The sequence below is a fragment of the Aphelocoma coerulescens genome, chromosome 1 (assembly GCF_041296385.1).
Source record: "Aphelocoma coerulescens isolate FSJ_1873_10779 chromosome 1, UR_Acoe_1.0, whole genome shotgun sequence".
In the NCBI taxonomy this organism is placed as follows: domain Eukaryota; kingdom Metazoa; phylum Chordata; class Aves; order Passeriformes; family Corvidae; genus Aphelocoma; species Aphelocoma coerulescens.
This window is the reverse complement of record NC_091013.1, coordinates 83,295,309-83,319,328: the sequence shown is the minus strand read 5'-3', so window position 1 is coordinate 83,319,328 and position 24,020 is coordinate 83,295,309. Positions and strand designations below refer to the sequence as shown.

Sequence of the window (24,020 nt, the reverse complement as noted above, 5' to 3'; positions counted from 1 at the left end):
TAGTCAAGCAAAACTTTTCTAATATGTGATGAGTTCTACTTTTCCACATTAGCTTTAGTTGGAGTTGGTTATTCTGTACTTCAGGGGAAAAAATTATTGCTAAGAAGGTAACGGAGCTTTTTATTTTTTGAAAGCTTTTCAAGGTTTTTACTTAAAGACTGACATTCTGTTAGTGTGCAAGTCTGTAAGTGTTGAAATTGTTTCCTTTAAGAAGTAAAAACTGATCTACTGAGAAAAGTCTTTGTACTGACTGCTACACTTGAAAAACTTTTATTGTCTGTTAGCTTCACAAGTATTTTTGGTGGCTAGAAAAAGCAAAAGCTTCCTTTGTATCACCTGAGATATGATTAACCCTGAATGAGTAACCAAACTAAAATGGGGGTTTCTGGAAATATTACTGGTGGTCCTGAAATTAACAGAAAAAAAAACCCCAACAAACTTTTTTTTTTTTTTAATAGTTTTCACGTGTACTCAGTGTGCCAGAGACTATATAGATTACATCTTAAAAAGTAGCAATTGCTGAATTATGTACTAGCAAAAGTCACTTGCCAAAAGAAGTGCTCATTTACCTTATAAAACAGAAGATTTAATTTTCTTCAGGGAAGTTGGCCTACAGGTGTTGAGTCTGATCCTTTATTTAACATCAGATCTTCTAGTTAGTATTGATGACTCCTATGTCTAAAGGTCTGATACAGCCTTCTCCCAAGGAAGTACTTTCTCCCTAGAATAAGATTAACTTTGAACATTAAAAATTAAACAAACATCGTGGTAACCAAATGGAAGCATTTTGTATCAGTCCTGCTGCATGGCTGGCTGAATGTGAGCACTGAAGGTTTATGTTATCCCTTCTTTATACTTGAAGGACAGGAAAAGGCTCCTGGAAGAACTGGAGCAAATGCAAGCTCAGGACCGGATGCGCAGGAGACAGGTTGTCGCACAGATGCCACCTCAGCTTTCAGTGCCACCATACAAACGCATGGAAATAAAAGAAGAAAGGCAGAGAGAACTGGAGTCTGCGTTTGAAGAAATGTACAATGAAGACTGGAGTAAGTTCTTTGTTGGAGGTTGCTGAATCTGGTACCCAGTAGAGGAGAGGCTGCTGCAGCTGCCTCTGCCCAGGTCCAGCCGGTGGCAAGGCTGTGTGTGTATTCACAGTAGGCACACCCCCAAGCAGCCTTCCAGGGCACATAAACACAGGGGGCCATGCAGGCCAACAGGGAAAACACAGCACTCGCATTAAGTACCAACAGCACAAATGGCCTCCTTCTGTTTACTGCTCTGGCTGATCAAGGTGAAGGCCTATTAGTGGGATATATGTCTGTACATATGGTATGGATCCCTCCAGCAGTTGGTCTTAAACACTCAGTCTATCCAGTAGTTGTCCTCTGTATCCCAGGTCTCTATCTGCTATGCTACAGATCCTCCATAGGTCTTAGCCAGTCTACCTAGAGCCATTCATCCTGGAGCCTGGGGCCTTAAGTTACTTCTCATACTTGTGTATGCACTCAGATGCACATGTGCTCAAATGTGTCCTGTGGATCACTTGGTGAATAGCTTTAGACACTCACTCATACCTGGCAGCTGGCCCTTGATCCTTAGTCTTCTAAGGATCAAGAAGACTTGATCTTGAAGTTGCTGACTCCGAGGCATGTGAACCCCCAAGATCTGCTGCTCCACTCCAGTTGTTGCTACACAGATCCAGCTGGGCATGTGAGCATATCCACAGACATGCACAGGCAATGGATTCCTGTGGGAACTGACCTTACATACTCAGTCTGCCCAGTAGCTGATCCTGGATCCTCTTGTAATCTTGGAGATGCACACACATGTGCTGGCAGGTTTCTTAGGATCCCTTCATCTCCGTTGTAGCTGGCTTGAATGCTTGGATCTCCTGATCCCTCCACTAGGCAACTTGTAGATTCCCTGGCCTCTGCAATACCCAGCCCAGTCTTACAGCTGCCTGATGCATAACTCCTGAGCCTCTTACCATTCTTACTGGCTAGTCTGGCTTGTGATTTGCTAGCCATTGCATGCTGATACTCATACTCACCTAAATGCACTCATTATGACCTCTGCAGGTGGTAGTGCTTTAGACACAGGTGCACCTGTGGCTTTTGGTCCCCATTCCAGTTGCTGGCCCTTATATATCTATGCACACACATGCATACAAAATATAGTGTTCCTCACATTGGAAAACAGCTACAAGTGGAATTTAGTGAGAATACAGAACAGACTGTTGGGCACAGTGCATGGCCAGACGAGTGTACTGAGTGTCTCATTTTATCTCACTATTTTTATGTTTTTATCTCATGCTTGTTCTGCCCCTGACTAACTTGATCCTTTCCTTTCCCTGCCTTGGGTTCCTCCCGTAAGTAACAAGTATACAATTCCATCTTCCCCTGTGCCCCACATCCCTTGTAGGCAATAGCCCCCTCAGTCACTAAGGTGAGCATGGGAGAGTTCTTGTTGTGCCATGTTCTGGGATTTCACACCTGGACCATGTGATCACTCTTCTGTGGCAGCCTTGTGAGCAGCCAGGTCAGGGTGTGTCTTTTCCCTGTTGAAGTTACTGGGATCATGTGTAATTTTTCCTGTGAGCTGCTTTTGGTGTAAAGATGAGCCTTTCATCCCATCAACTTTTATTTTGAAAAACATAGCATATTCTAGTGGACACTGCTGTGGAGGTTCTGAATGAATGGATGGCTATTGATCTAAACAGTTTTGAATCTTCTGTTTTGGTGGGAAAAAAAGTTGGATTGAATCTGTTGTGAAATAACCTATTGATATTTGAATTTCCTGGGGATTTGTGTGTGAGTGTAGTCTGGCAATGTTGTTTGCTTTGTATTCCAAATGGTCATTTTATTTTGTTGTGTTCTTTTAATTAGACATGAAAGGAGACCTGATTTTGCGGTTTGAGCCACAACCTTTGCCAGCCCCTTCTAACAGAGCTCAAGATAATGATCTTGATATCTCTTTGGAGCAAGAATCTGCTTGTGACACTCAACCAGAGTTTCCTTGTGATACTCAACAAGAATCAGAACATGTGATAGAAGAGAAGGTCCCTAATGAACCAGAAAGTAAAACTTCTAAACTTCGTATTTAACTTAAATCTTTTCATTTTATATTAGAAAAGATTAGTATATCAAAAATTAATTTGAGTAATAACTGAAATGTTTTAACTAGTAAAACTTCTTAATGTGTGTAAAATATTTCAGTATCGTGTGGTTTATGTTTAGCATAGATGATTATACCCTAATGATTATGAATTTAAAAATGAAAATGTGATGTCTTTTTCTGAATATGCTTCAGTTCATTAGTATACCAAGAATAATTTTCAGTTGTAAGAACTACACTGTTAGTGGCCATAATTATTCCTATATAATTAGTATAAATTATGGACTGATGCTGTTATGTGAACTTAAATATTTTCTGGTTTGAGATATTTCAAAGTTAAAGCTTATAGTCTGCTTATTGTGTGTCCTTTATGTTCAGGTTTGTGATTGAGCTGCTGCATATTGTGAGTAGGCTGGAACGGATGCATGAGTGTGTCCTGTTTGCTTGTGGTGTGTCCAGGGTCATGTGATGTGAGCCAGAAGTGTCTCAGTGACCTTTGCTGCTTGGCCAAACGCCTCTGCATCCCTTGGGTGGCACAGTCTGGTGTTTGGTCTGTGGTGCATTGTGTTGCCAGTGCTGATACAACACAGAGGGCAGGTGTGGGGATAGTACTGCATATTTTTGCTACCGTTTGACTGTAAAACACTGCATCCAGCTTAGCCCTTCTTTTATAGCTTGCAGAGACAAATTACTGCTTTTCTCTTGCAGGTAAGAGAAAATGTTGCTAAGATTTTAAAAATATACCTGAGCTATTTGTCCAACTCTGTAAGCAATAAAAAAAAATAGTTGGGTTTTTTTTTATGATATGAAGCTCATTACCCAAACCTCTTAACAGTGTATATTCTTTATAGAGCATGAAGAAGGAAAATCCTGCCAACCTCGATCAAAACTTGCCTTAAAGAAACTGTTGAACAAGATTAGAAGCCAAAAAGAGGAGTGGACATCAAAAAGTGAGAAAGAGAGTCAAAGTGAATTTGAGACTCTTGAATCAGGCACAATTGCTAGTGAAGAGAGACCATTATATGATTTAGAACTTAACAAGGAGCAGCAGAAAATTACAGTATCTGAAGCCAAAGGTACGTAGTACATACTTGCATCAAAGTTCGTTGTGTAGCAGCAAAAAGACTTGTACAGGGGGACTGTGGCAGAACTGTTTCATGAACTTTCAGTGATAAATGTTTTGTCATGGTGAATGAAAGTATAGTTTCCTATCTGAGCCCACGAGGCATTGTGGATTTGTTGCATCCACAAATAGGAGAGGTTTTTGCTCTTAACTCCAACTTGTCCACTGAGATCTTGAAAAGAACAGATGTCCAGAATACCTTTCTATCCTTCAAATCTCACCCAAATTGTTGTCACTGTTGGTGTTGCCATGCTTTAGTAGGTCTTTGCCTCCAGGGATAGAATTCTCAGTGCAGAAGTTGGCATTGAAGTTCTGTACCTGTTGAACTGGAAAAGCTGCTTTCTTTGAAGATTCACAGCTGTAAATGCCCAAGACAAGCATAAGCTGATTAGTTTTCTCTGCTTTTAGGCACCATTCCAAAAAGCCTTTTGTGTAAAATTGGAATTTATAGCAATTAGACATTGCATTTGTTTGGTAGCCAAATCATCTTGGGGTTACTTCCCATGTCTGTCCTTGGTGCACTTCTGGTTAGGCTAGTGCTGAAGTTGGTGATCGTGTATGCTGAGTGGGATTTCTGAAGTTTTAAAGTCATCAAGTTGTGGCAGGTGTTTTGGTTGTTTGGGTTTTTTTGCTTTGATAGGGTACTTGTTTTTTTAAACAAGATAAAGTGATTTAGTTCAATCATGTACTTGGCTATGCCAACATAATGCCTAGGGATTGGAGAGTGCAGCATGAGTGAAACCATGCCTTGGGGAAAATGTGCTGCTCTTGAAGCTAACAGTACAGGATTGAGGCTTGCTTTTTGTGCAATAGCCAAATGTTACATCATTTGCCCAGTGACTGCCAGTTCTAGACCCTCTTTGTTCCAAGAGGTTAATGTGTGGCTTTTGATTCTTCAGGATGATCTTGCTCTTGGGCTCCCAAGTAATCTGTTAAAAGTAATTTTCGGTCTCATTGAAGCTGGGACATTACTGTGTATTCAAGAAAGACACATAATAAAGGGCCATTAAAGACTTAAATAATATAAAAAACTGATTTTCCAGATTATGGAGACAGGCAGAGTAGTAAAATAAAGATCTTTTCAAGAGCAGCTTATGCCTTTGTTTAGAGATATTGGGAAACTGTATAGCAAGATGTAAAGAAGATCCAAGGCTTGCTCTGACTGCAATTACACCAAATAACATGTATATTTTAGACCCTATGAAAATGTTGGAAAATACAGTTGCAGGTGAAAAGTCAGTTCTAATCCATCCTCAAGAACAAGCAGCTAAAACCAGAATGGAAGAGGCAGCTAAAATTAGAATAGAAGAGGAGAGACAGAAGTGGGTAAGTGTGTTTGTATTTATTCCTATCTCAGTTGTAGTGTAAAAAAAATGATTTACAGAGGACTTTAAAGTGTTTCAGGTTATTCAGCAGCCATAGGTGCTCTTAACATTTAATCTTTTACTGTAACATTTTTTATACTTTTCAAAAACAGCAAAGCTGTAGCTGAAATTTAGAATAGTGGAAACCCCCAGTTCCTTCAAATCTAACAAGTGCTGTAGGCAAGGGATGCAACCATGGTTAAATGAGAATCCCAGCTGTACATGAATACCTTTGTTTTGTGAAGGGAGGATATAGTCAGCAATATACAACTCTGAAAACTTTATTAACCCTGTGGAATAATGTAGGAAAGTCTATGGGATTGTGTTTAGAGTGACAGGAAAAGCATACAAACCTTGAGTAATTTTTATTCTGGTTATCTAGGAAGCAGATGCAGAAAGTTTTTTGTGTCCCTGGGAATGCTATGTCTATTATATTTAACAAGTAGTAACTTTGTGTATTATTCATTATATGTATTGTGTATGTGTTTCATTGTATTTTAATTTTTGTTGTATCCCTAGAGACCTACCAGCTGTTACGTGGTGGTTTACCAGTTAAAAGTTGAAATTTGGGTCTAAGTGCAGCCTTAAATTGTGGAGTTTACATTCAGAAATAAAGGAAACGAAAATTTGACAAAATAGTAATATTTTAGGAAAAAAACCAAGCAACAAATCCTTTATGAAAGTGTGGCTACTTTCTTTTACCTCCATTTCTTCCCACTTTTCAGCTGGCCAGGTGTACAGGTTGCTGTGTCCACATTAACTGTTCTCAGGTCCAGCTTTTTCTCGGATTGCTTTTCCTGACATCCCCATTCAGATTGTCATTAAAGGCTGTTGTCCACTTCATCTTTGCCAATACTTTGAAATTTTTCTTTGCTTCCATTCTAAAAGCACATATGCTAAGTGTGGATCTAAGTGAATTGTAGCTGATAGGTACATGGAAAGAATAAACAGACTACTTCAGAGGTTTATGGACTGCTCTCAAAGTGGTTATACATTAGCTATTTCAGAAGCTTTTGTAAAGCTTGAATGAACGTTTAAATATGTTCAACACTGATGAAAAACTCAGTGAAATGCAAAATAGATTTCTCAAGTAACTCTAAGAAAAGGACTTCTTTTGCAGTCTTTGGAAAGTGATAACATATCTTGAATGGATTCTGATTTTATTTATCTTATTAATTTGAGAACAGGTAATAATGCAATAGTAAATGGATTCAGGGATTGTTAGAGATACTGAGCCAGTAAAACAAAGTTATTCCTGTAAACTTCGGAACTACTTTTAAAGAAAGGCCTGTTGCAATTTGGAAATACCTGTCACAAGCAATAGAATTTCTTCTGTAATTTCAAACAAAGGTTTGTGTGTGGTGGTGGTGTGTGAGCAGTCTGGTTTCTTCGTCATTCAGTTCTAGAGATTCCTCCTCATTTTTCTTTTCGATAGAATGAGGAAATAGAGAAACAGAAACAGGAGCAGCTGACCTTGATTAAAAAAATTGAGGAAGAGAAAGCTCTTTTGGAGGCTGATTATCTGAAGATCCAAATGCAAACCTGTTTGGAGGAGGCTAAGAAAAAAAAAGAAGAGGAAGAGCAAGGTCAGCTGGTGCAAAGCCACAGTCTCCCTTCCACAGATCAGCAGAACCAAACGGAACATGAGGTGAAGAATTATAGAAAATTGTGTGTAGGTTTTTAATTACTATTATAATAAAAATAAAGAACACCATTTACCAATTTTAAACTTTATCAATCAAGACAATTTTTATTTCTTAGGCTGTGAATTTGAAGTTTGTATGTATAAAAGCTTCCTTTTCTAGTGTACAAGCTTTATTTCACATGATATCACTGGACCCGAAGGAGTGGCATGAATCTGTGTCAGGAGAGGTTTAGGTTAGACGCTATGAAAAACGATTTTTAACCAAGAGGGTGGTTGGGCACTGGAACAGCTCCAGAGAAGTGGTCACAGCACCAAGCCTCTGAGTTCAAGAAGTGTTTGGATGGTGCCCTCAGGTATATGCTGTGGCTCTTGGGGATGGTCCTGTGCAAGGCCAGGAACTGGACTTTGATGACCTTGTAGGTCCTGTTCAACTCAGATATTCTGTTATTTTATGATTCTGTGACTTTTGCTATTGTATTGTCTCTCTATAGTCCAAGGGACAGCACGTCTGTTTATAATGCCTGTTAGTAAAATCTGATTAGAGTAACATAATGATGAAGGCATGTAGACATAATGTTTTTCAAGAAGGAAAAAAGAAATCATAGTGGGAAAAAAAACTCGCAAAAATCTGCCTCTGTCTGTCTGTTTAAATCTCAAACAGCTACTTAAAGAAAAGAAATTTATGGAGGATGTTGAAGGAAAGTAATCTTCTTTATATATAAAATCTTGATTCATTTGCACAACCTGCACTCTTTTGAGAGTCTGATTGCCTTGGAAGTGCAGCTGTATTGGCTCATTGCTCCCTGAGTTTGCAGGGTATATTTACCTCTTTAGGCTGAGCTGCTGTAAGCACCATTGGCTTTGATGGTGTGTGCAGAGAGAGACTGTAGCTGTGGGCCATCCATTCTAGAAACTCCTTTAGCTTCGTTGCCTCAGGCTGAAATCTCACAGACTTCAAACATGGTGGTACCCAGTGGCTTCTGTAGACTTAGGAAGAACACACAGCTTACGGTTGTTGCCATAATAGTTTTCTGTGAGTTAGTTGTATATGTGCAATTAAAATTATTTTATTTTGATTAGACTACTGTATCAGAAACCAGGAGTCCAAGAGAAGACAGTCATATACGGATGATCCGTAATTTTCAACAACACCTTCTGCAGCAAAAAAGGTAAGCATCTTTATGGACTGTGAAGTGTCTTTATGGAATGCCTGTTCAAAGTAATTGGAATTGCTTTGGTTATTGAAATTGATGTTTCTTTCTGCACTGCTCTGAAAAGATTCATGTTTTCACTCTGTTCAGGTTGCACAAGCAGACCATTGAAGAAGCTAGAAAGCATCTACAGGAGTATCAGAATACACTGAAGCAAAGGTACTTGTCTACTTCTGCAACACCTCTGATCTCAATGGAAACAAAATCCATTAATTTAGAGCCTGTCTCAGAGCCACTCCTAGAGAGGCAAGGACCACAGCCAACACAATCCCAGGCATTGGAACAAGTCAATGCCCAAGAACATGTGCAGTCATTACCTGCATTTTCAGGAGCATTGCATCTGTTGGAAAAACCATCTTCACAGAAGCAGGAAGAGCAAATGCATAACATTTGTCCTGGAAGATCAGTGCAGTTTTCAGAAGCATCAAAATTGAAGCATGGAGAGTTTAACTTGCCGTGTGACTCTCCTTCACAGGAGCAAGTGGGAATCTTCAAAACTGCCAGTAATCACATCAGAGAACCATCCCAGTCCCAGTTACCATCAGGGTCAGTCAGGAAAGGAGTCACTGCAATAAGAACACAACCAGAAGCACAGCGACAGCATGTTAGATTTGTGTTGCCTGCAGAAAGTTCCTCTGAGTTTTCAGAAACAGTGCACTCTGAAGAGTTAGCTCAGAAGATACCTAACTATCAGAAAGAGACAGAAGTTGGAGAAGAGCATCCATTTAAGACATCCCTCATGCCAGCAACGAAGAGATCAGCCTTGGCTGATCCTTTAGCCTGTCAGCAGGGATCTGTAGAGAGCAGCAGTGGAACAAGCCCTGATCGACTGCTTAGTTCTTCTGAACCCATGATTCTAGCACATGGAGAATCTAAAGCCCAGGGTGTTGAGGAATTCTTGATATCAAAACCAGGAGATGCATCTTTGTTAAATTATTCTGGTATATTGAATTTAAGGGACAGAGTGTTGGCCTCATCAGAAAGCATCCAAGCTCAGCAAAAGTATTTGAAAGAATTGCAAGAGCAGCTAGATGCACAGAGAGAAGCTCTTCTTTCTAAACGGAGAATACAGGAACAACTACTTTTACAGAAGCAAGAGAAATTGAAGGAGCAGATGCAGAGACAGCAAGAGGCTTTGAAAGAATTTCTAAACAAGCAGGTAAGCTTTACAAACACTTTGCATGGGGAATTGTCTAAGAGGTGATCAAACTTGTGAGTCAATGCTACCAGTTAGCAGACTACCCCATGTTGATAGTTTTAGGTGATTTACCATAATGAAAATTTTAATTAGGACTTGTGATTTGTAATCAGTACTTTTCCTCCGTAAGCCCCAACAGTTTTGTTCAGTCTAACAGAAATACTGTGAACGTCCGTGCTTGGTCTCTGAGCATAATGCCCATTGAAATTGTTATGTTGTCTGAAATTCCTGTAGGTAGAGTTGTCTTCTTAACTATAAATGCACCTCTATGTGTAAAACAGCCCTCGTATTAAAAAGACTTAAACAATACCTGAAAGGATATCATAAGCATCTTGAATAGATTATTTTTAAAGCTTGTCTTTTTGTGTGTACTCACTAGGAAATTGGTTTGGCAGCTGCAGTCTTGACTTGTAATTTGCTTGTTTCTCAGTAACAGAAGAAAGATCCAAGTTTATTCTTGAGCTTCTAAAGAGCCTCCTTTTGCCTTCCCTCGTGTTTTTTTTTTCAACTGAAGCCATCTTAGAAGAATAACTGTTCCCTGTAGAGTTCCTGTCTTTTGATTTTTGCAGTCTCCAAACATCTAAAATTCTTGAATTCAGGAGCTGAAAAAGTAAAAGCAGACTTTTCAGAAATTGTTTCTGGTAAAAATGATGAGTACTCTGATCTAATCTCACAAAGGCCTTGAAAATGTAACTAATTGCGTTTTAGCGCATTCGGTTTGTAGAGCTAAGCAAAATTCCTCTATGTCCAAATGTTTTTGTGAGCTAAGCAGATCAGTCCAGTATCCTGCATACTCGAACTGCTTTCTCAACATGCTCAATATTGTCCTATGTGGAATACACACAAGAAAAAATGCTTGTTTGATAAATTAGTATAATCTTACATAAAACTGCTTCCCCCCTTCTCAGGTGAGACGTATGTGCCCAAATGAAGAAGTGACAGAGGCACAAAAGCCTGACTGGATTAATAGAACTGATTTGTTCCAAGTCTCAGAAAACTACCAGCAAGAGAATTGTGGCAGGAGTAAATTTCACAGAAGTGAAATGATTTCTCAGTGCATTGGTCCAGTTGAGCAAACTGGTAAGGCTGTGTGTTATTTTTCATTATAATTTTTACTGGTTTACAGCTGAGATGGAGTTCTCTTCCATCTCTCCAAGTTAATTTGAGATATGTGGGTGTGTGTACACATATTATTGCAACATACTCCACTTTGTTTTACAGACCAATCTGAGAAAGTTCTCTGTAGAGAACAGAAGCGGAGATCTTCCAAACCACCAGTGACAAAAGTCAAGTTAGGGCTTGGTTTGCAACAACATGAACTTAGTGTTATACCAGAGATAGACACACCAAAGAGTTGCAGCCTCTCTTTTGCAGGTAATATATAAAATACATAATAAATGCTGTTATGAGTAGTTTGGAGGAATATAATCTTTGAGATGATTAGGAAATAATAGCTGATATTGTTGCCTTTCTTAAGGTATAACTTATAAACTAGCAAAGTGAGTTGTAGTTCAGAAAAGTTTACCCTGTGAGCGTCTGTCTAGAAAATCATAATTTAAACAAAATTTCACCAGCAGAACAGAATTCATGGTTATTCCATGATGTAAGTTTCTTGTTGATTTTTCTTTTGGGCAGGGTCTGTGTTAGTAGGCAGTTGTACAATAACTCTAAAGAGAAGTTGGTAGATTTTGTTTGAATGTTTACCTTTTGAGCATACTGGGAAAGTGACTGTGAAATCTTTCAAGTAAGATGTTAGTATCAAGCTGCTACAGAAACTTTTAGGCCATCTTTTTATGTTATTTTTTCTAGTTAAAAAACACTTATTGCAAAAAAAGAAAATTGAAGAGCAGTTATAATTTTATAAATATATTTGTTACAGTCTGCAGCCAATGCTTTGCAATTCTCTATAAGGAACATTAATTAACAGGTACAACAAACTCATGTTTTCTAAAGGTAAACATTTAATTTTTTTTTCAAGGTCTCTTCAGATCTAAAATGTAATGCATATTTTACAAAGTTTTTTATGTTGTGTTCTTAAAAGGGCTCAACAGAACAATCTGAGTAATTATAGGCCTGTCAGGCTGGCATTCATTGTGAGCAAAATAATGAAACAACTGATATGGGACATCCTTCAATTAAAGAAAAGTAATTAATGTTAGTCAGCATCAGTTTATACAGAGTAATTCTTGTTTGACCAATTTGGTATCTTGATTAGATAGCAGGTTCTGTTGGGTAAGGTTTTGACTGAAGAATATATTTATGTTCCCAAAAGCACTTGGCTTAGTAACTTACACTTAGCTGTATAATACTGTTATGATCCACACGTGATTTATTCCTATATTATCAAACCATTGGTCATGGTAGGTGGTAAAAACTTGAGATTTTTACTGGGTTGGGTGGCCAAAAAGGGCTGTTTCACAGGCCAGGTTGTAGAGAAAAAAAATCTTTAAACCAGAGCAGAGAAGTTACATTGCCTCTGGATCTGGAGAAGTTACTGAAAGTTTTGTTGGATTTGCTGTGTGGAAAAAATGGTTTGAATTTTTTTTGAAGAAATACTTTGGTGGAGTTAGGAATTAGTTTTTGAGAAGTCTATGATCTGTATAATCTTTCAGCCTGTATAATCCATAGACTGTGATGCAAATGTGTTCACTGATGTGATACAACTAAATTCATTAAAATGGGGACCATGCAAATTCAGCAGGTTATTTCTGTAGAATAGAATGTGCATCTTAATGTTCCTCATGACGTGCAAAGCACTTCTTTTCTATACCTAAACTGATTACAAATGTTTTAAATTCAGATAAAACAGATGCTGGTACTGGAGAAACTTCTCTGATTTCAGCCTCTGGGGAGTTTGCATGTGTGAAACATCACAGTCATGCTCTTCATGAAGGCACCTTTCCTTTGGGCGTAACAAACTATGAAGGAAAAGCCTCCAATGGAAGTCCAAGGCAAACTAATCCATCAGGGAGATTATTGCAAGAATTGCTGATGATGGCTGCTGAAACTTCATATGATTCAGGTGAGGAAATCCTCTTCCTTCAAGGAGTTATGTGAACACCATTCAGCATTGCTATTTTACTGCTGTTTATTTGTAGAATATGACCTGAGTTGTTAAAGAGCATGCAGTGCTATTTAATGCTATTGAATTTTAAGTGTAAAAAAAGGATGTTTCAATAAGCACTTGTCTCAGAATGAATGAGTTTTTATCTTTTGGGTTTTTGTGATCCATTGCCATTCTAGTAACAAGTCCACACTGCACTACACTGCTAGTCAACAGTTTCTTGTCCAAGGCATGTCCTTTTCATCTGTAACTTTTAGAATTGTAAAGGTTTGCAGGTCTTGCAGGTGGGAACCTGTTTTGGGCAGACCAGTGGTGTTCCTGATTCAATACCCAATGATTCTTGTAGTGATACAAAGGAAATCAGTGCTTAAAAAGGCCTCTGGAGAGTGTTAGTGTGTTGATTTAGATATCCTCTGAAAGATCAGTGTATGTAAGAAATTACTTAAAAATATGGTTGAGACAAAAGAATAGAAGGCTAAGGTCATTGTCAGCTCAAAAAAAAGAAAGAAAGAATCATGTCTTAGATGTGATAGACATAAAAATTGAGAAATGTAGAATATATCAAATTGAGAGACCTATAAGGGTCGAGTCCAACTTCCTGATTCTCCCAGGATTACCTAAAACAAAACCATTGACTAAGAGTATTGTCCAGTTGCTCCTTGAGCTCTGATGGGCCTTAATGCTATGATCACTTTCCTGGGGAATGTGTCCCAATGACTGACCACCCTCTCAGTGAGAAACCTTTTCCTAATGTCCAGTCTTGTCCTAATGCAGCTTCATTCCATTTCCTTGTGTCCTGTTGTCTTGTTTAGTTACAGGTAATTATTTTGTATCTGCAATGTCTATTTAATTAGGAAGTTATGACTATCAGCTCACAGTGCATTGGGCTTGACTCTCAGCTTGTGAGACTAACACAGTGCTAGAGTTGAGCCAGACACCAGAATTTTCAAGTAGCTGTGAGGGGGTCTCCTGACTAGGAAAAGTCTGTGCACAGCTAGTATTCAGGACAGGCCCATTCTGCTTTGACCCTTTCTAGTAGCCACCATAGGCTTTTAACACGCTCCACTGAGAATGTCAAAAGGAACAGTGCAGTCTTGTAAGGACTGCTTTAGCTCTGTTCTTGTCTGTCTGTGAAGAGCTTTTATTGAACAAGAACACCTTTGAGGATAGGCCATGTCCATAGGTGGCAGTTATTTGGATTCCATAAAATAAAACAAGTTGTTTTGGTTATCAGCAAAAAGGTTTTTGCTAGAAAGTGGTTTGTGAATGTTCAAAATAATTTTTTTTCAGGGACATTGAAACCTGCTAAACATGTTATGGGTAACTTGGCTGGCTTTATAAAAGGACAAAGCTGACTAGTCTGTAAAACATTCGCTAAAGCAGTTTGAAGCTTTTTACAAGGTGATGGCATTGCATGATCCAGTACAGTTTTCAGTATCCATCTGAAATATTACTGGAGCTGCAGAGGAGTTCCCAGAAGCTAAGTAGCCTTCATATGCTCATTGTTACAGCAATATAACTGTGTAGTACACATCTCCTGGTTTTGCTAGAAATTTCACCACTGGCCCTAAGCTTTAATTTTTCATTTAATTTGCATTGAGACATCATTTCCAATTCAGTCAGATTTACTTGGAATTATTGTTGTTTTGAATAAGTACATATGCACTCATTTTCCTTCAGCAGTTTCTTTATTTCTCAGAATGCCCCTTTTGAAGTATATCTATATTTAAACTTAAATTATCATAAAAACATTTTGCCTTTTAATAGTATTTGAAGAAAAGACTTGTATTTGTCTGGGTAAGTTGTAAAAGCATTGCTAGAGCAGCTGTTACCAAATTAATGTAAAATAACTTCGTGTAGTGTCTTCTTACATTATTGAGTATTGTATATGAACAATGCAATAGTTTATGTAAGAGGATTAGGAAACTTTATGTGAACATCTATATTAAAAGAAAAAACCCAAAGCTTTCTGTGACTATGTGTTTAAGAGGATTGCCCTCTTGAGCAGCTCTGCAGCCAAAGTGCCAGCAATAATCTTGGTAACGTGTAGGCTATGATGCTCTCTCTGGTACTTTCAGTAGCTAGTGTGGTATTTCAGCAAGTAAATCTACAATCCCTTGCACTTTAAATACAAAGTTTCTGGAAGGAAAATTTAAGGTTCATTTTAGGTTGTTGCTTATGATTTTTTATTTCATTTGGTTTTTTATTTTTTTTTGCTACTTGATTCTTACCAGAACATGTTTGCATTTTTGCCATGTTTTCAAGATGTAATTGTATCCCTACAGGTAAGAGCAAATGAGTGCTTTGTGTGATCTTTGACCTTGTTCTTTGAAGTTATTGCTCTTGGTGGTTTCAGCCTTTGACCAAATAATGTAAGTCTTTACAACTTACGAGCTGTACTGCTTTCATGATTTCAGAACCACTAGCTGTGTACAAATCCTTAGTCACTGTTCACATGCTTGTTCAAATCAGACATAAAAGATAAAAAGATAAAGTTGGTAAATCTGCTTTTTACATGCAGATGCTTTATCAACAAAAGTGAGTTTCCTTTGATAGGAGAGCTGCCTTGGGTAACAGGCAGTTTTTAAAAAAAGTCTATAATTAGCTGTATTTCTTTCTTCAGTTATTTCAGGGAGAAAGATGACTTTAACCCTCTCAAATTTAGTGGCAAACATGTCTGAATGTAAAATGGGTCATAAGGACTTCTTGTGGTTAGGGGAGGATGAATCCCTGTTCTCAGTATTGAGTGGTTGCAAGTGCTGCACCAACTGATCAGCTGGTTGCAGCCAGAGGACAGGTAATTTTGCTAAAGTGATGTTGCATTAAGTGAGTCTAAAATCGGAATTGCTCTTTTACATGCCATGGATGCATGATAGAATGAGTTGGGAACTTTGGACACTTGATGTTCTTTCCAATCCTCTTTGGCTAGAACGGGCTAATAGAATTCAAACTGTTAATAGGGATTTGCAGAATAACCCTGCAGATGAGACAAGGCAGTTTGATGGCATAAACCTAATTTCCTTAGGAAGTCAGCCTGGAACTAGTGACTAGGTTTGATACATACACTTCTTCCACCGTTCTCCTTCAGGACATATCAACAGGCTTGTCTCTCTTTATTCATCTGCATTGGTTCCAGAGCAGTGGTCCAGATGTGATTATCTTCATGTGTTGCTACTCTGTACGGGGATGTTATTCCAAGAATATTTCAATTTATTTTTAGTAATCCCAAATATTTATCCATTATTCAGCATTTCAACAGACTGTCTTTTCCATTACCAATTTAGCTGTTGTTGTTGTTTGTCTATATGCCTGGGTTTGGACTAATCCTTGTTTTTACATTGTCTTCACTGAGTGGTTGGGCTTTCAGTCATTTGTCTTTCAAGTTGCACCCTAAAACAATTGCTGCTATTTTACTGCCATTTCTGTTGGGGGGGGGGGGGAAGCAACATTTGGGATATTACAGATTCAGCTTTTAAATATAAATTCTTTGTGACACTCTGGTGGCCAAGAAGTTAAAACATGAAAGTCACATGTCACTGTGAGGCTGCTGTGAGGAACAAGAACCTTGCACTATTATTTTAGAGGAAGGAGAGAAGACAAAAAAACCCTCCTTTATGAATCACCAGATACAGGATTTTTAAGGATATTAATATAATAAAATCATGGGATATGAGCATGTATTTTTAATGAAATAATTTGGTTTGTAGCATGAAATTGATACTGTTCATCCCTGGTATTAATATCACAAGAACAATGCAGGTTATTACAGTACAGTAATGAAACACTTGTAACATAGCTGTCCATAGAATTTATATACAAGAGATTAATATTAAATGCTTGAATCTCATCTCTAATGTATCCTGTACTACTGCCCATCACAGTGATAGTCTATGGAAAATAAAATAACTTCTTTCAGAAAAGTATCTCTAATGTTGATGGAAAGGTATCAGAAAATAAAGAATTATGTGGTAGCTTGTTCCAGCATTTACATTTTATCAAATCTTAAAATAAATAGTCTATTTCTAGTTTCTGAATGTCTTGACAGCCATTTCTAGACACTGCTCCTTGTTATTATTTTAGGTTTAGCAATCTCTTGTACTGTGCACTTTTTCTTCTGTGGAGATATTTAAATAGTAATTGATTAGATGATTGCGGTTTTCATGCTTCTTCAAGGAATTTTCTTGAAGGCCTCGCTCATTTTCAGGATCCTCTGTCTCCTGTATCCTGCTCCAAGGAAGAGGAGCAGCCTTGAGCAGAGTACTTGGTCTCTAAATAAATGCATTTTAGATGTGTTTCCTTTCATGTTTTGTTCTTTCTCCTAGAAGTCTACTGGGTAGTAGTGGCTATAAGAAACCTTGGATTTTTTTTTCCTCTCCCTGAAATGAGTTGCAAAATGTTTCATATTTATTGAGAACACAATCTTTATTATTGTGACATCATATCAATATGTTACTGGTGTTGCTTTACAGAGGAAACATCCCCTATTTTTTTTATAGTATGAAAAATGGAACCACTAAAGTTTGCCATCTGGTAAGAAACTGAGCTTCAGCATATGCAAAGTACAAACTTGTGTTACGATTCACAAAAAGTTAGATCTGCTTAAGTAAAGAGTCTTATGAAAGCTGGAATGAAATATCTGTCACCAGCAGCCTATTTAGAATTGGGAGAAAGCATACCTACTTCACTTGTGTTTCATTTCAGTTTCATACTTAGCACTGCTTTCTTGAAAACTATTACTGGAAATAAGAATATGTATTTATTTGTGACAATTAATTTGCAGTCATAGAATTGTCAAACTTTGAAGGTGCTTATCAGCACTGAATGCAGAAATTGCATTTTCTGGTTGCTGCTGTGGTGGTTTTTTTGGACAGATACTGATCCTACTTATTTTTGTGTGTAAGAGCATTATGGCAAAAGTGACTCAGTTCCACAGTAGTAGTCATTCTGTAGTTAAGCAATTCAGTATTTCTGAGTTCTCTGATTTACTTAGGATGTCTGATTTTCTTTGTAACCACTGTAATGGTAGATTGTAAAAGATGCCCCCCACTCCAGTGAGATGATTGCAGTAACACTGGCAAAGCCATGTTTCATTCTGCAAAGCCAAAGTATGAATTTCGAGCTCTTCCTGCTTGCTCTGTGGAGAGCAGTCAGGGTAGCTAGAAATTTTAGGAAGGCTGGTCAAGGAGAACCACAGGTTGCTGATGAAATTGCTGGTATACTGGAGCAAAAAGTGTTGTGTAGGTGAGAGGAAAGTGGTTAAGGATGGGCAAAATCAGTGCTTGAAGAGTGAGGCTGGCAGCAGTGGAGTGTTACTTCCCTCTGCTGTGCATTGCTCACTATGAACTCGAAAATTGCTTTTTTCCTTATCGCTTCTCTTACTTTTGTGTTCAGGCCAGTCCCAGGATTCTCAAGTGTCTCAAGATTCATCAGTTCTTGCTGCTGAAGGTGGAGAGAGACTTAGTACATGTTCTGGACCATCATTCAGGCTTGAGAATATGGTTGGTTACATCAAAATAATCCTATAACTCACTCTTTATTTTGTGATGTAATCGTTCTCATATTGGGTGGCTAAGAGTGGGTGCACTGTTCTAGGTGCAGCAGTAAAACAAGCACCAAGTGAAGAGATAACCACTGTGATGGATCTGCTCTGTTCCTGTTCATACAGCATGGGATGCTGTTGCTCTGTCAGGGCACACCACGGGCTTACACTCAGCTTGCTGAGACTCCTTTTTCACAGTGCTTCTCCCCAGGCAGGCCTCGGCTGGGACTGGTGCTCTGGCTCCTTCCTTCCCAGGTGCTGGACTTTGCATTTGCCCTTGCTGAGTTTCATACCATTCCTGTAGAGGCAGCCTCAAAGGTCCCTCTGGATACCAGCCCTGCTTTTCAGTGCATGGGATGCTCCTCCTGCCTTAACGTATCTGCAAATTTGATAAAAAAGCGTGGTGTCACCTCCTCTGGGTCATTCATTGCCAAGGACAGAACCCTGTGTACTTGTTCCCCAGCTCCACAGAGTGTGTAACCCAGCAATCACTGACCTCTGAGCCTGATTATCCAGCCAGGTTTTTAAAGCCAGGTTTTTTTACCCTTACTGTCCATCCGTCCAGGTTGCAACATCCAAACTAGGATCATAGAATATTGTGAGACTGTTAAAAATCTTGACAAAATCAGCACCAATCTCCCTCTTTTCTCTCACCCAAAGATTCCATCATTTTTTTAGGAGATAACAGTATTTAAAACATGCATGTATTACATGTATATTTAAAAGTGTCTGAGGATGTAAATATTTTGTATGAGTATGTTCAATATATTTGTATAAATTAGTACATAATGAAAAATGTAGCAGAAGGGTTTCCTAGATTTTTTATTTTCTTAGGGCACATTTTAAGTCAGAGTTTGAAAAGAATTGTTCATATCTAATTGTTCAAAATTTTGAAGCACAGGAACCCTCATTGTCTGCTTCACGACTTTGTAGAGCTTACCTTAAAATTAAGGAAGATAATTCTTTAGAGGATTTTGTGTATTTTAATTTCACAGAATTAGATTTTAAGTCTCCTGTACGCAAATACCTCAATATTGCAAGTACTTGTAAAGTTCATGACTTTTTAATGTTTTGCATGTATGTCCCTCTGAGATCCACAATTCTACTGAAGTGGGTCTGTGATGAGAAATAGCCAAATCTGACCACCAGAAGATAAAACAATCTTCCAGGTGTCATGATTTGTATGCAGTTCTGAGAGGCTTTATAACTCTGTGTGTGTGTGTGTGAGTGAGTGGGAGGGGAGGGGGCTGTTGGGGAGTGAAGTGCCTGGGACGTGGGGTGTGAATGTTTTGTACTGAGCAAGGATGAATCTGTATTTGCCTGACTGCAAAACATGAAGGCTCCTACACTTGACCTGAGCTCAGAATGAAATGTGTGTGTTTAAAGCTTTACTTCTGAACATGTGAATACACTGTAATAGGTGTGTTGCTTTATCCTAGAAAGTACCAGGTTCAGAGGCTTTCATGCAACGAATACCCTGTGACGTAACTTCAACAATTTCCACTGGCACTTTTTCAGCCAGTGAAACATTGAATGCAAGCCCTGTTGACACTGGTGAGTGTTCAGGTTTTTTCTTCTTGTAAAAGGAAAATTGTGGTTTAATTTTATGGCAGAGGGAGTCCAACTCACTGAAAGTAAGTTCTTCTGAAATAAACTTACGTCAAACTTCACTGAAGGTTGATTAAGACATCTTACAGAGTTGAGTACAACCAGAATGTTTTCTTAGGTGCTCATGATTTCTTACTTTTATAATCATTTAACATTATAATACATCTGCTTTGGCAAAGGATACTTTGAGTTTTATTAGGCAACTGTAACACTAGCAGCTTTCAAGAGGCAGTTTTTAAAATTGTCTTCAAATGATACACTGATAAAAGTTTCCTAATCAATATATATCATGGGTTGTTGCAGAGCTATGATTTTCTTGCTCTTAAGAGAATTGTTCCAGTATCTGCTTGTCACCACAATAATTCTTAATGACTTATTTGTTAAAATGTCACTTGAATGCCATATTAACTTTTAATAGTTTTCTGGGAAATACATGTTCTTAGTATTTTTTGTTTGTAGTCTGCCTCTTGATGTTGTTATTTTTCATAAAATCAAAACCAGTTCCTTTATAATAAATACATAAGTGCTCCTAACATTATTACTTGTGAACATGGAAGTGAGTTTGAAATTGATTAAATAGTGACCCTTGGATTTACTTACTTTGAGGTTTAGTATTGTGTTACTCTGACACACATCTGATTTCTTAAGCAACATCTGTGTATGAGTTGTTCCATGTTTATAAATCAATTTTTGAAGATTACAGTCTTTACAGCCTGAGATTTCAGTGGCTCATTTTAACCCTAATGTTTCAAACTAATGTTATTTTGAGTAGTAAACTTCATAACTCGTGTGACAAATCTGTGTTTTATTGATTTAAGAAGGCTAAAGCCATTTCTAAGATCATTTGCTTGTAGTTTTTCTTCTCTATTCTTTTTTAGTTGTGAAAGAAAAATACCAGAAGTTTTGTTATTTGACTAAATAAATTTTTCAAGTCTAGCTGGGTCTTCACCATACACTCAATGCTTAGTAATGACCTTTTCTGGTAGCTTTCTGCAATTCTTCTGTAAGCTTATAGATAAGAAGGGTTGGTATCCTGTCTAGGAACATGATTTTGGTTGTCTTGATCTCTCAAATTTCTAGTGTTGGTATTAAGCAATTTCTGCTTAAGCATGAATAAAACCACTGTGCAGTGTCATGAAGATATTCAAGATCACATGAAAAGATTGACACGTGTATATACAGTAGGAGGTAAAGATGTGCTAGCTAGCATAAAATAGCAGTATTAATTCTTTTCTGAGCTTGTAATTTCAGTATTTCCTAAGTCTACATTCTGTAAAAGTGCTAAGTACTGACTGCTCCCTAATTAGATATTAGCAACTTGCATTTGTGAAAATGTGTGGTAAGGTTTGTAGGAGCGTTGACAGGAGACAATTAAAGAAACAAAACCCCAGAACTCTTTATGAATATTTCAGGATATTAAGCACTGTCTTCTCAAATGATGTAATGTATGTGATGTGTATGCAAAACTCTGAACATCTAACTTACTATTTCAGGATTATCTTCTGACAGTAGAGAAGATGGAATTCTGAGAGAAACAGCAAACCACCCTTGGAACTCCTCGCTTCCTTTTACCTTGCAGCAGAGGCAAGAGAATTTGTCTGGAGCATCTGAAAGTCAGCTCTCTGAAGGAGAGATGTACTTTTATAAGGAAAACCAGAAAGAGCAGATCCTGGGGAGACCTACTGGGAACTTGAGCTTGAACTCAGAGGACAATACACGTGTCCAAGGTATTCATTATTTTATAGCACTTTGGTGCTACTCTCTGATCATGCAGAATGAGGAGCTTGCTCAGTGTTAGGCATTGGTCTGTATTATTTATATTCAGCTTACATTTTGAAGTCAATAAGGATTCTACATGCAAGAATTCAGTACTTTGATGTTCTCGATGCTTTGTGTTAGGTACATGTTCACAAAGCATTATCTAGTGCAGAAAAAAAAGATATGACTGACCACATTTCTATCAGTTCTGTGCAGCTTCCTGCCACTGTGGCTGGGGCTGTTTGCTACCTGTGCCAGTTTTGTCACTTGTTTATGCACAGCTTTCACTTCAGGAAGGTAGAGAAATACTATATAATACTTTATTGTTCACAGGGGATCACATAGTTGGTGAAACTCTGACTGGTTGGTGGGAGTTTTATGGTCTCTAGAAAAATGTAGCAATTAATGAAAATTAAGAACATCATTATTAGCTATCATGAAGATGATGCTAGTGTTTTAATTCAAATCACTTCCTCCTGGAATGTTTGAAAACCTCAAATTATATAATTGCAGCATAATCTAGACCAGGAAGGATTTCTGGTTATGTGGCCCAAATTCTCCTTCCTGCTCACAGCAGAGCAAACTTAGACTGGGTTGCTTAAGACCTTGTCCAGGCTAGTTCTGAGTATCTCCAAGGACAAAGATTCTACACACCCAAGCAACATTTTAATAACTTTCTTATTTTCTTTTTTCTTTTCTTGCATGTTCCAGGAGACTGCATTTTCTTTAAACTGACAGAGGATACATTTAGATTAAATACTAGGCAGAAATTAATCATAGTGAGGGTGTTGAGGCACTGGCACAGGTTGTCCAGAGAAGCTGTGGATGCCCCATCCCTGGAAGTGTTCAAGGCCAGGTTGGATGGGGCTTTGAGTAATGGTCAAGTGGAAGGTGTCCCATTGCAAGGGGCTTGGAACCAGATGAACTTTAAGGTCCCTTCCAACCCAGACCATTCTAGGATTCTCTATAATGTCTCTTAGGAGGTAGTAGACAACAGACATTTCTTGTACCACTTCCCTCACACCCCCAGTTCTTCTTTTAAGATCGAACAAACTCATTTAGCTTCTCTTTGGACATCGTGTGCTACATTCATCCTCTAATCATCCATGTGGTTCTTCATTGGTCTTGTTCTGCTGTGAGTTTTGTACTAAGAAGCCCACACTATTTCTGAGGCAGTCTTACAAGAGCTGAACAGAGAACTTACAGACTTCACCTTTTCATTTAAAGAATAATAAAATTGAATCAGTGTAGCACTTTCTTACTGCTTTTTATACCTGCATTGTGTCAAAGAATTGGATGCTGTAAAGATTTCGTTTTTATGAGCTGGTATTTGTATACCTGCAGAATTCTGTAGGCTTTATTTACTGTTTATAGAAACAACTTATGATATGTCCATTGTTTGGGGGGAGAGAGGGGGGTTGTTCTTACGGGGAGTTGGTTTTTGGGATGTGGGTGATGTTTGTTTGTTGTTAAAATAACCTCTTTTCTTACAGCTCCATCAACTGAACGCCGTTTTCCTGAAATGGAGAGACCTTTTCCAAACTTTCATCACCAGCTTTTTCAGCCCCTGGAACCAAGTGTTGACATTGATGCATCATCATCATCATCTTCATCATCCTGTTCTCAATACAGAATTTCACAGCACAGAGAATTTAGCAAGGTACTGCAGAAAAAACTCTGGTAGAAGAAATACTTTGGCTTAAGATCTTTAAATGGATAATCCCTGTACTGTGTTCTATTTAGAAGAAACACAACAGTATATGTTATATACATGGATTGCTGATTGTAGCAGAATTGTGACCCAAAAATCAGATACTACCTTTATCTTTTTTCCTCCATACTTCTGATAAAATTAATCTTAAATCAAAATTATTTTTTTATGCCACCAGACTTCAGAATTTTCGACAGAAGGTCCAGACGTGTCTACATTTCTAGAAGTGGAAAACTCCAGTCTGAACAGACAAAGAAGCAGTCTACCTCCTAGTCTTGAAACAAATGGGCAAAACAATACTGCATCAGAAGAACAGTCTGCTAGAGAAAATGTCACTCCAGGTATGGACAGTGTAGTCAGATCAGTGCTTTCAAAATCAGCTTTGTGCCAGTGTATAAACATGAGCCCTTAGTGTGGGTTTGCAGTGTTGAAATGGGGACAGATCTTGCTTCTCTCAGCCCTGCTTTGAAATGTCTTAACTGCTGCACTCTCACACACTATCTCCCTCGACCCCCTTTAATGGTAGAACTCCTAAATTTTTAAAGTTCCTTTCTTGAGCAGTTATGACTGTGGTATAAAAGCAGACTGGCTTATTTAAGTCACTGTAATGGATATTCTGTTATTTATTCCTTCTGTGGTGATTTGTTAGCGAAGAAATGTCACCTCTGGCTGAAACTGTCCTTTT

General features: G+C 38.2%; 1 protein-coding gene and 1 non-coding gene across 8 annotated transcripts in view; both read left to right on the top strand.

Annotated features, from left to right (window-relative positions):
- The window catches only part of CEP295 (centrosomal protein 295), a 43,603-nt gene that overhangs the window by 11,735 nt on the left and 7,848 nt on the right, over positions 1–24,020 (top strand). For 5 of the 7 annotated variants that reach the window (XM_069015393.1, XM_069015402.1, XM_069015377.1 and 2 more), the window contains 15 exons: positions 863–1,046; positions 2,886–3,077; positions 3,966–4,190; positions 5,433–5,563; positions 7,037–7,249; positions 8,327–8,415; positions 8,548–9,616; positions 10,564–10,735; positions 10,877–11,029; positions 12,456–12,677; positions 18,111–18,217; positions 19,698–19,812; positions 21,360–21,593; positions 23,118–23,284; positions 23,514–23,676. In XM_069015393.1, coding sequence (XP_068871494.1) covers positions 863–1,046; positions 2,886–3,077; positions 3,966–4,190; positions 5,433–5,563; positions 7,037–7,249; positions 8,327–8,415; positions 8,548–9,616; positions 10,564–10,735; positions 10,877–11,029; positions 12,456–12,677; positions 18,111–18,217; positions 19,698–19,812; positions 21,360–21,593; positions 23,118–23,284; positions 23,514–23,676 — 3,436 coding nt within the window. The remainder of the gene's footprint in view (positions 1–862; positions 1,047–2,885; positions 3,078–3,965; positions 4,191–5,432; positions 5,564–7,036; positions 7,250–8,326; positions 8,416–8,547; positions 9,617–10,563; positions 10,736–10,876; positions 11,030–12,455; positions 12,678–18,110; positions 18,218–19,697; positions 19,813–21,359; positions 21,594–23,117; positions 23,285–23,513; positions 23,677–24,020) is intronic. The other 2 variants (XM_069015428.1, XM_069015383.1) reach the window with 2 other exon arrangements.
- Positions 19,372–19,455, top strand: LOC138120260 (small nucleolar RNA U2-19). Its single transcript, XR_011155796.1, has one exon. It is a non-coding gene; the product is annotated as a small nucleolar RNA U2-19 (small nucleolar RNA).